This window comes from Merops nubicus, unplaced genomic scaffold, assembly GCF_000691845.1.
Source record: "Merops nubicus isolate BGI_N331 unplaced genomic scaffold, ASM69184v1 scaffold42430, whole genome shotgun sequence".
Classification (NCBI taxonomy): Eukaryota; Metazoa; Chordata; class Aves; order Coraciiformes; family Meropidae; genus Merops; species Merops nubicus.
In genome coordinates this window covers 1-12,231 of record NW_008584308.1, presented here as the reverse complement: position 1 = coordinate 12,231, position 12,231 = coordinate 1, and the positions used below count along the sequence as shown (strand labels likewise).

The window sequence follows — 12,231 nt, the reverse complement described above, 5'->3', positions numbered from 1 at the left end:
CGGTTCAGTAGGGGAGCCACCTACAGACACGGTCCATCACTCGAGGTCTATGCTCCAGGTCTTCTATGCTCTGTTCTATGTTTCCATATATTAAACCATTATTAAATTTTATCTCAAGAAAATGAAACCAAGTTACTCCAGGAGGGCCTGGTTGGTAACAGCAGTACAGTGGATGATGTGTTTGCTCAGCACTGCACATGAGCACGCTTCCCTGCACAGAGAGAACAGCGTGTGAGCTGCATCTCCATCCTCAAAGCTCTGTGGAATCCAGCCAACAGACTGCATCCTTGGAAGCCAAAAAGAGTCATCAGAGCTATTTGCATTGCTAAAATGTTATTTCAGCATAGGCCTTTCAATAGCAAGACTTTAAGGTCACGCACATTACACTTCTGACGTTAAGTTTACCTTCCTACAAAACGCAGGAGCTTGCCTTATTCCTACTCAGTCTAAAGACTGTTGTACTGCTTTCAGCCCCAGTCCCCCAAATGGCCGCAGGATCACTTGCCAGTAGCAGGCAGGAAGAAATATGGGTAAGCTGAAATCAGCACTTGGCTCTTGCCACAAAGCACAGAAATACTATTTTGAAACCATCCACTAATAGTAACGCTACACAAGCAGGTGTCAACACAGAGGGTTTCAAGTTCAAACTGAATCTTTGTCATGCACTAAGGGGCAATACTGCAGCATTTGTTTTTTTTAAACTTCAGTATTTCTCTGGCAGTGATAATTAAAACCAATTCTTTTTTCATTATTTACTTGTTCCATTTAATTCCGTTCATTGTCCAAATTACGCAGTTGTATTTTCTAGCTCATGCACTTACACAATGCTGGATAACATGGACAAAGTATGTTAAGACTTGGATCCAAACACAGTTCCTTTTATTTTAGGAGGAAAAAAAAAAAAGGTCACACCCTCTCACATGAAGGCTCATTTGTCTGAGGTCAGTCACACTGTCCAGCAGTAGTCCAGGAGAGGACTTAAAGCCGGGAGTCAGAGATAGCCCCCAAGGCAAAGTTCAGGTCTCAGTAACTTCACATTCCAGGCCTCAAACCCAGCCTAGCTGGTACCTTCACTCCCAGGGCACCAAGCAAGCTCTCCTCATCCAGACAGCACCATTTTGTCCCTCACATTTGCACAGTCACTTAGCTGCATTTGCCTTGTCCTGGAAGTGATATTCCAGGTTCCCATGATCATCTGCTTCTCCAGGCTTCCTTAAGACTATATCTTAAGGGAGTTAATTATGTAACTTTTCCTCTCAAATCCAACTGAGAGATGTAGAGCTTTATTAATGGCACCTACGAGGGACATACGAAGCTTGAAAACAACACAGATCTACTGAGTTGCAAAACTGTCTTCCTGCTCACGTCCTCTCACCCTTTTCTACCTCACTTTCTGAAGTCAGCCACACTAATACAGCATTTGTGCAGAGAGGCCACATTAGCCAACTGACAACACCAAAAGAACTACCACACAGGCTTGCATGGCACAGACACACAAAATCTCACTTCCCAACATCACCTCAAAGAAGTCTTAAGCAATGTTAAGTATTCATCTGCAGCCAGTTGAGAGTTGCCAAGTGAAAAAGGAGAGTAGCAAAATGCACCACCTGCAGACCAGTCTTATAGAAGTCACCCTTTGTTAAGAACTAATTCAATCTTCAGGAAGAAGGAATTTTACAGGTTCTTACTGGGAGCTCTGTGCAGCATACGGTAATCCAGATGATGTGGACTTTCTATCAAAAACTTTTGCAAGGTGACCAGAAACATACAACCTTGTTTCAGCACAGCAGTTTAAAAAGCTGCATCAATGAGTCATTTGATCAGGCAGTTAATTGAAAAAGATGAAGTCACCTATGGGATTCTTTTTTCAGTTCTATTTGCCACTTTCATCATACTGCCTTGAGCAGACAGACCCAAGCACAGACCCCAGTGAACAGTTCAGTTTAAGAAAGCCAGTTTCAATTACTTCTCTATGTCAAGTATTCTCCAAAATATCAGACTTTAATATTAAGGATTATATTAGTGATTTTTAATGTAGGTGCTTGTTCAAAAGATTACCTGTAAGGCAAAGGCCCAAGACTGGGCAAACTAAAATGCATTGCTGCCCTGATATATTTTCAGTTTCACACAAGAAACATCTGCTTTATCTGCTAGGATTCAGAAGTGTGTCACAGGCAGAGGTGAGCATGTAATCTATCCCATACTTCTGCAGCGTGCTTTCAGAATCTGCACAGGCTGACTGAGAACACCTTAGAAACACCCCTACCTTCTCTCCACACAGCTTACATTACAGTGCCCGTTACTGCTGCAATATATACAAAGGCAAGACTATATATTTTTTAACTGTCAGTAAGAATTGAAAATCCACTCCTGTTCTGAAGCAATTTATTACGTAAGTGCAATTCTAAAGGTAATGGAATAGGTTTAAGCAAGAGGCATGGTCTAAGACAGCATTTTGTTCCTTCTGCTTTTATAGAATAGATTATTTCAGTTGGAAGTGACCTACAACAATTATCTAGTCCAACTGCCTGGCCACTTCAGGGCTGACCAGAAGTTAAAGCATGTTGTTAAGGGCATTGCCCAAATGCCACAAACACTGACGGGCTTGGAGCATTGACCAACTCTCTAGGAAGCCTGTTCCAGTGTCTGACCACCCTCTTGGTAAACAAATGCTTCCTAATGTCCAGTCTAAACCTGCCCTGGCATAGCTCGGAGACATTAACCACTTTAGAGCTTGAGCCTACTGTCTGCAAAAGTCATTGGCAACTTCCACCACGTTCAGCAGATGAGCAACCACGACTTGAGGCCCTACACTACTCCCCCCCAGGACTAAATCCTGACCCATAAAACTAGGATGTTTTGCTACTGCTTCGAAGTTCACACAGCATTACTGCTGACACCCAGAGAATGATTTCAGACTCAAACAGGATGAAAAAGTCAAGATTCCATTATCACTGGAAGTTCTCCACGGTGCAAGCTGCAGACATCATGCTTCTGACTGGAGACTGCTCCTATTATAAAGCAGACTGGTGCTCTACCTACCACAAATTATGCATCCCTTGGGAATTACACATCCATTTTTAACAACTGCTTTTTGCAGTAGATCCCTCCCTGTTTTCAAGTAGGTTGCACCCAGGAGTGCTACAAACATTAATTTTAGATTTACAGACTACAATCCAAACTGAGACCAGAGCTGCTTACGTTGACCTCATTGTCTACTTACTATCTGAGGAAAAAAGGACAAAGAATTACACTAAGCACCACCAGCAGATGACTTTTTAAAAAGACTGTACAAAGAGGAATGCTTGACATTTACAGGCCAAGATCAACAGGGAGGACTTTAAATCTTCACCTTATGATGAAGACTAAAGCAAGAACATGTTATGCTGAGAATTTCTGAGTTATACTGGTGCAAGAGAGGAAGACGCCAAGTTACCAGTACTGAAAAAACTGCTTGTCACCAGAAGTTTGGATCTGACAGCATGAAAAGAATCACCTCCCAGCAGGTCACTGCCAAAGAGAAATACCTCTTCATCATAAAAGAGCTAGAAGCTGGACCAACCACTACCTGACTAGAAAATCAAAAGCACTAGAAGTCTGCCCTGCATTGTAACAGGAGGACAGAACTATGTTTTTAGGATTCTCTGAACGGAAATCTGTCACGTTCTCAAAATCATATTTCGTCTACAACTAAGCACATGCAAAGAGCATGTAACTCCACGAGCACGAGAACAGCTGAAGCCTGGTTTCCAAAGATGGCTTGTTTTTTTGTTTGTTTGTTTTAACTCCCTTTTGGTTAACAGACTAATTCTGACAAACTTTCAAGTAGGATTCATAAATGTCTGCCCTGTGTGGATTCTCTGCTCAACAAGGAATCGCACTACAGAACTGCACTACAGAACTACAGGTTCTGAAGCAAGTTGAAAGAATGCCCAAGCAAAGAAAAATCTCATCTGTGGACTGACAGGATTACCTAATATTTCCTAAAGCCTAATTGAGCATGCATACCAACTCCTGCCTGTGTGTCCTGGTCTAGCTTGCCCTAGAGCACCTGACAGGCTCTCAGATGTATGCTCCAAAATGCTCCAAATCCCTGCCCAGAAGTAATGTAGGTGCACCTCAAACTTCTACACCTGAGCAAGCCAACAGAAGTCAAACACTTAGACAAAAGGTTAGTGAGAGCAGAAGAACAATGTTATAATTACTTTTTAATCCAATTTAAGGAAAGGCTTAAAATGTACTTCCCTTAAAAACAGTCCTAAGACAAAGCAATTCCAACACTAAAAACACTGTAGTAAAGAGTTCCTTCTATCATTACACCAGAAGTCATAGATACTAATACAAAGCAGATCTGAAGTACAGAGTAGGTGAAAAGACTGATCACTGAAGTAGCAGGAAATGTTGGAACTTGTTATTCAAGTACTTTACAGGAAGTCCTGTGCTATCTATCTAAGTAAACAAGGTCTACGAGGGAGTGTACAAGTCAGCTTTTCAGAACAACTGCCAGACAGATTCTTATTCCAGGTTTTTCCTCTGCTCATCCATCAACATCAGAGAGAATTCCACAGGAGAAATTAGGCCTTGCGTGTGTTTGAGCAGTTCCAATATCAAGGTTATGTTGTCAAGCTGTACTCTGGGGCAGGACTTAAGCCTAAAACGGTTAAAACACGTGAACTGGGCAAAACAAAACAGCTTCCCTCCCAAAGAGGAACCTACTTCCATACACCAGAAGGTGCTACCTTAAAAACATCACTCTTTACTATAACCATTCCTTGAAGTTGCCCACTCAGCCCTAGCAAATGCTAAATTAAGTCTAGCTGTTGCACTGATATCATATTGGGAAGCTTTTCAAAGGTAAGCAAATAGGAGCCCTACCTCCAGACTGAACTTCAGAACCAACACTGGGGCAGGGGGAAGCTGCATCCCTCAGAAGTGAAGGAAAGATGTATTTCCTGTGCAGAGCCAGAGATGAAATTTCCTTAACTACTTAAGGCCATCTTTCCCTGCCTTGTCATTAATAACGTCCCGCTACTTGTACTAGTCGTACAGCACAGAACAGACTGGAGGAAGACTGGAAAAGCAAAAAAAAGATGCCTTCTATCTTCTGATACTCTTTCAGTCCAACCATCTTGCAGATGGGCAAGAGGCACAAGGGGCTCGCAGAGCTCTGCAGAAGTACCACGGTCAGTAAGCATGTCAGTGCCAACACCTCTCCTCACTGGCATCACCAATTTGACAGCCTCAATGCACAAGACCAATTAGCAGCAACCTCACCAAAGGCAGAGCTGATAAAACTCTTCTTTGGATGGAGCAAAATACAGCCCTTCCCTGGTGCAGCACAAGGTAGGACAACTGGACATACTGGACTCTTTCTTCAGATCACTAATGGCACCGCTGCGACACTGGGCACGGAAAGAGCTCTGAGACACCTGTACTGCAGCACTGACTAGTACATAACCAGAGAGCTGCATCCACTCAGCCTTTCAGATAAACCTATGGCAACAGCTTGTTGCACCTTTCAGGCAAGAAGACCCTAAGGTGGCAACTTCTTCAAACAGGAAATTTATTTTGCCAGATTAAATAAAAGTAGCAGTCACGTGCTGCCTTTGGTTATTCACACCAAATAAAATCTAGGCTGAAACCTGAGCACTATCTTTATGATCGTAAGGTTGTCAACAGCACTTGCAACCATGAGGTCATCTGACTGTCATATTATTAGTCACCTTCAGCACCACTGTCACGCTGCCAGACATAAGCATAGTCATTCAGAGGGTCTTCCACTGATTTGCAATTGGATTAGCAAGAACTAAACAGATTATCAAGTCAAGCACTGTGATGACATAAATTTGATCAAAAGCTAAGAGGCTTCAGCGGATGGCTCAGATTTCTCCTAAGAGCACACAAGCAGCATTTTGGCAAAGTGAGCCAGCTGGATCAGGTGCTCTGCCCTAGTGGAACACTCTCACCCCCAGAGTCACCACAGAACTCAGCTTTGTTCAGACACTCGGCTCTGCTGCCACAGGGACAGTCTTGAGACAGGTGAACACAAAATCACAGGTTTAACAAAAATCATGTCTCCACAAGAAATCCTGGAAGATGGAAAAACACTTGCAAAGGGGTAAAGACATTCCTCTCCACCCCATCCTTGCAAAAAACGTCCACGTCATTCCGAGCTAGCTGCTCAAACACACGTGAATCCAGCTGCACTGCTGATGCACAAAAGCTGCAGCCATATCCAGCACCAGATGTGCCACCCAAGTGTTCTGGGTGTTTGTAACGGCCTGAAGAGAGCAGCAGGGTAGGCAAAATAAATTATGAACTGTACAGATAGATACGAGAGCAGGTATTTTAAAGCAGTCACATCAAAAACAAGGGGGAGGGAACAGCCAACATTCCTTATGAAAGTTGCTGAAACCCTGACTTTGTACATAAAAAATACCTGATGAGAGTGCAGGCCTTTCAGTTTAAAAAAAAGGAACAGGTCTCTGGCAGCAACTCTACAGTTATTTTCAAGAAGGTCAGGAGATTATTTTTCTCTGGAGCATATGACCTCCCACCCTACCTCTGTTACTGTAAGTCTCGTAAGGGTCAAGCCTGAACTGTGAGTAGCTCCAAAAGGAAGCACCAGCAGAGGAAAATAAAAAAAGTGTGACTCCTCCTGACTTTTACCATTGGTTTGGGGGCCTTCCACATCTTCAAGGGCAAGGCACTCAGAGAAGTCAACCCTCCCAGTTCTTCTACTGAAAACCAAAACCTTCCCAAAAAAAAAAAAAAGGCCAGCTGGCAAGCTAGCAAGAACCAAAAGCACCCCTGATCAGTTTTAATAGACTCACACAGAGATCCAAGTCCCGTCTGCGAGACTAGAGGCTTTTGTTCTTCAAAAGCCTTGCAACACAAGTTACTGTAGGGCAACAGGCTACAGAAGTCCCAGTTAAGCATTCATTTACTCAATAGAGAGAGTAACTGGAGACTGGAGAGGGAAGTTCTTCTTTGCTGTAGGACAAAAGCACGCAAGTGAGCTGCTCACACACGTCTGTTGCACTGCAGCACCTTCACACCACCTTATCTCCAGTCATTTGTCTCTCCATACCCTCATTTGTTTCAAAAGAAGACAGATCACAACTTTACATTCATGCTACAGAAGGCAGAGATTCATATCTGAAGTGTATCAGAATCACAGCTGCAGACGGAGTTCAGCTGTCTGGGGACACACGGTAAGAAAGCCCGAGTAAATGCTCTACCACCTATAAACCCCTCAAACTACACACTGTGTTTGAGGACCCAAGGAGGTATTCTAAGCTATATGTTTGGGGGTGTTTCCCCAACCCATCCCCAGCACTGGACTTGCTCAGTTAATACTTAAAAGTTATTGTAATACACATTAAAGACAAAAGAAAAAATGGAGAAGACTCATTCCACTGTGCAAAGGGATATTCTAACTTGACACATATACACCTTTTGGAGTTCCTTTCCTGAAAGGCATCTTCCCCTGGTTCATATCATAAGTTGATCCCCCTGCACTTCCCTGTCACTTAAAAGCCAGTTCAAGAACCACAACCACTAGAATGTTCAAGCAAAATCATTTAAAGAGTGTTGACTTCATTAAAAACAACCTGAAGGCGAGTGAGATCCCAGGGCTACCCTGGACAACCAGATAAAGTAAAGACCAGCAGAGGGGGGTGGTATTTATAGCAGCTTCACATGCAGTGCAAGGCTTCAGGGAGCTGTGCACATGCCAGAACTGTCAACCATTTCTCTAAGAGGTTACACCACTGCTTTGCTATGTATCCTACTCCTCCTGCAGAGGGGCTCAATGGAGGCACACTCAAAAGAGAAATTTACTACCAAATTCCTTAAATGAAAGGGAAATAGTGCTCTTCTATGTAAAGTTAATTGGCCTTGCTTCTTAAGTGCTCGCCTGTGGTTTCAGGTTCGACAGTAGCCAGCTCTGAACACTCGTCCATGAGTTAGCAAGTCACATATACATTTAGAGATGATTTAAGATGCTTACCTGGACTTGCTGGGGTTGCTGAACCTGTATCTGCTGCTCTGGCTGAGTTTGCTGCTGGACGCTGGTTGTCACAGGACAAGCAAGTTCAAGCAAAGACCCAGCCACCTCTGTGCTGTCCGTGTAAATGCAGTTGCCACCCTGCTGATACACCATGGTGGTGGTGGCTGTCTGCTGAAACTCCTGCAGAGCTTCCGGCCCCTTGGAAGCAAGGGAGTCCAGAAACTCCTTCATCCTGTGCTGGGGGATCGTTCGTGCCTTCACACGGATGTATTCTTCAAAGGAAATGGTGTTCTCCAGAGAATTATTCATATTGCAAGGTCCTTAGGGTTCCTTAAGGAAAGAGAAAGTGAAAGTCTTAACTACAGCACTCTTTGATGCGAGGATATTCCTAACTCCAGTAACGAATTTCTCATACCAACTCTCATAAGAAAGCTAGCAAATCTGCCCAGCCAGATGCTTCAGTTTAAGGAGGCATCTTGTACTACTATACATTTCCCAGATTAACCCTTAGCAGCTCAGGGAAGTCTGAACGATAACCAGGTGGACCTGTGGTACTATTCAAAGAGCTCGCTGCCACAGAAAGTCTTCTGGCACGTACTTCACCCAGATCAGGCAAGTCCCACAACAGATGAAATCAAAGTCGCACATTTAATTTGCTTGCAGCATGCAGTATTAGTGAGAGAAGCTCAGAAATCAATATCTGCAGCCCTGCTTTGCAGCCACAGAGGTGGGAGAACCAAGCAGCATGTTCTGCCAGGCCATGCAGTTCTATTCTAGGCAGCTAATGGGAAGCACAACGGAAGAGCAACAGATGCAGCATTCAGCCCACTGCTATTAGGACTAGGACAGGCTTATCGATTTGAACAGAGCGAGCAAAAGGAGAGTGCTGGGAACAAGAGATTCCTCAAATGGGGAACTACACACATGGAGAAGCAGAGCTCTGGAAATGACAAAGCCAACAGCAGCATCAGTTCTTGATGTCCTTTTAACATAGGAAGATGTTAACATGAAATATGCCATGAATGAATACAAAAGAGAGACAGAAAAAGACATTAGATGACCGGGGAGGAAGTGAGAGCAAGGAAAAAAAACCCTACAAAGCAACAACAAAAGAGATGACTCCACCTGAAAACATTAGAAAGCTCTAGGGTATACTGTGACAGCACTCTTCTCTTATTGACTTATCTTGTTTAAAACCACAAATTGTTTCTGCAGTGAGTATACTGGTTGTTTCTAAGGCACTAATTAGTCTTGATAAAGGACAGATTTAAGCTATAACTCTTCCAGATACTGAGATGGTTGTGAAAAGATGTAGAACAGCACAAGACTAGGACTAGAAGAGGTGATTCAGTGCTACTAGATCAAGCTGCAGAAAGGAGGAAAAAGGAACAAACATCACTATATGTACATCATGACAGTAGTTCTAAAGAGAATAGGTACAAGAGCCAAATCTTTTCTACCACTTTAGTGGAACCAAGACAGAAATATGGGACTGAAGACCAGGTTTCACACAGGCTGTTGCAATCTTGAGTTAGTTCTAGGCTCTCTGTGGCACCCAAGCGTATTCCCCAAGTCCAGCTCCAATTCCCACCAAAACCAGAGAGAGCTAGAGCAAACTCTAACCACTCTTCACAGCTACGTGTCAAAAGTCTAAACACACAGAAGTTTCTGTTTACATGGAGGAGGTTCATGGCTAGTGCACTGGACCAGGCTCACAGGGGAGAAAGTATCAAAGGTAAGAGGACCACGCATGAGGCAACCTGCCCTGTATCTATACTTTCTGGAGTTAAGCAACATTTGTTGCTGTATGAGATGACTACAGAAAATATTCTTAGAACAGGCATCAACCTTTGTTTAGTAAAAAGCACCAGCTAACAGTGTTCAGTTAGTAAATCCAACAGCTCTGTAAAAATCATCATACAGAAGCTCCTGCAGAGCCAACAGCTGGACAGAAAAACAATTCTCCTGCCTTTCAAAGACTCTGTTCTGACACATTTTCAAGCCAGCTCTTCATGTGATAGAGCCAGTTAAGACTATTATTCACTTAGTCGCTGAGTGAGGTTTCCTCCAAGAGCCAACCAGAAGTATTCTACACCCCTACAGGACACATTCTTAACCCCTTCCCAAGTGACTGTACACATCCACCGTGAAACCAAGAAACGGCCTTGTCCGTGAACCCTCGGTGACTCGGGTGGGACCTGCACCAGACACTCAAACACATCTTGCAACGAGTGGCAACATGCTCCACTACATACTCCAAAGCTGGAAAACAGATTTTCAAAGCTGAAAAAAGATTTTGAGCTATTAGCGTGTCCTGATTTTCTACTTTGATTTGAGTACTACTGCCAGGCTTTCAGAAGAGCACTGTCACTTTGCACGTCCGCTCTGAGGTGTGCTCACAGACACACTTCCAGAGGGAAGACTCTTCTGAGGAATAAGCCTCAAGGAGGCCAGGCTGGGAAGCCAGACATGAGCCCTACACGTGCTCTTTGACACTTATCTGCCGCCAAACAGGATGGGCTCACCTCTCAAAAGTCCTTCTTCCTTGACCCTGCACTGGTGGTTATTATGTTGTAACAACTCCGGAACAGCTGTTCGCCTTCTGCGAGCCTTGCCAAGGGAGTGAGCGAGGTGCTCAGCCAGGCCACTCTTCCCAACAGCACCTATCCATTAGCCCTCACTGCTACTTTTGGAACCCCAGCCCCTCTGTCAAGGGCTGCTCACAGGTACATAACGCTCCTGTGCGGCACAGACCAGAAGGCACCAGAAACCCAGGTGTGTAAGCATCATCCCAAAGATCAAGAAGAGGTCCACCACCAAACCATCACCTGCCTCTTCCAACCACCAGGAAACAGAACAAATACAGCATTAATTTCTTGGATACAAATCCTTGGCCCTGCTTGGCTACTCCATCTTAATTAGTTCTTTTTAGAATCAAAATCAAGAGCCTACTAGGCTTGACTTCCCTTACTAGCAAATCTTCCTGTTGCAAGCTGTCAGAAGGAGCCTCTCTTTTCCTCTCTTCTAGCATGGAAAAAATCTTCCTTTAGATTTGCTTGAAGTTACTACACTGAGAGCCACTAATGCCTAAACCCATGAAGCTCTCAGCTGAGCCACTGCAGCACGGGAAGCCCCAAGCGCAGGTCCGAAACCCCACCTGGTGTATTTGTTCCTGCCCCAGAACAGCAACGGGATCTTCTCTTGGTTTTCTCTTCAACTCTGGCACTCAGAAAGGAGCTAAAGACACTTCAGATAATGGTGTGGGCCAGGCCATGTTTCTCCAAGAGTCCTTCCTGTCAGTTTGAAGGCTGCTTGGGATTATTTAGCTAAAAAGCACTAAAGCACTCAAAACTGCACTTCAGAAAACCCGGCACAGCTGCAGAGGTACCAAGTAAGTGAAGATTCAGGAAAGTAATGCTGTACTCCAGAAATGTTATTTATTAAAACTAAAAAATCACCTGCATCTCCAACAGAAAAACTCTAAGGCTCAAGCACACATTCAACAGGCTCCTGTAGGGCAACATGAACAGCTTGCTGCTGCAGTCGCCACTTTCACTGCTAGTTATGTAAAAGGTATTAATTTACATACTCCATTTATCCTGTAGACAAGCATTAGAAACAGCAAACACCCATCCTCACTAGGTCTTGGCAGCATCTTTTTTAATACCCCATTTTAAAATAAAATAAAAAAAAAAAAGCATCCAGGCAATAAGCTTCCTCTGATAAAGGGAGGCAATTCCTCCCTGTTCAGCATAACTGCATTTTTTTCCCAGGAAGTAAGTTCAAGAAACTCTCTGAAGATCATGAGCACATACGGTTAGTTTGTAAAACTTAGACTGAGGTTACTGAAAACACACACACAACTTGCAGCATGTGGACAATCTGGACTCACCAGTCACCATGTTGCATGTATTTCTGCTGCTCTTGTCCTGAGCTCTTAGACTTGTAACGTTCTGGAGAAGACAGAACAAAGAAGCCCTTTCCATCCCCAGTTCCTCTTTCTTTATTAAAGCCATTTTATTTTTAATATGTATTCCATTAAGAAAAAAAAAAAAAAGCAAATAAAACACCAGTAAAGACAGATGGGATCATCCACTCAGCTAGCAGCTCCGACTGCGGAATTGCAAGGTGCCCAATTCGTAACCATTGTGTCCCTCAGCCTGACCAGTGTTCCTAGGAACGGGGGCGTGAGCACGTGTGTCACAGCGTGCGGCGACAGG

At 43.9% G+C, this 12,231-nt stretch overlaps 1 protein-coding gene across 1 annotated transcript in view; it reads right to left on the bottom strand.

Moving 5' to 3' along the window:
- The window catches only part of QRICH1 (glutamine-rich 1), a 23,135-nt gene extending 11,171 nt beyond the window's left edge, over nucleotides 1–11,964 (bottom strand). The window contains exons 1-2 of the mRNA XM_008943712.1: nucleotides 11,904–11,964; nucleotides 8,012–8,341 (exon numbers count right to left, since the gene is read on the bottom strand). Coding sequence (XP_008941960.1) covers nucleotides 8,012–8,320 — 309 coding nt within the window. The 5' untranslated portion in view covers nucleotides 8,321–8,341; nucleotides 11,904–11,964. The remainder of the gene's footprint in view (nucleotides 1–8,011; nucleotides 8,342–11,903) is intronic.
- Nucleotides 11,965–12,231: the final 267 nt, after the last annotated feature.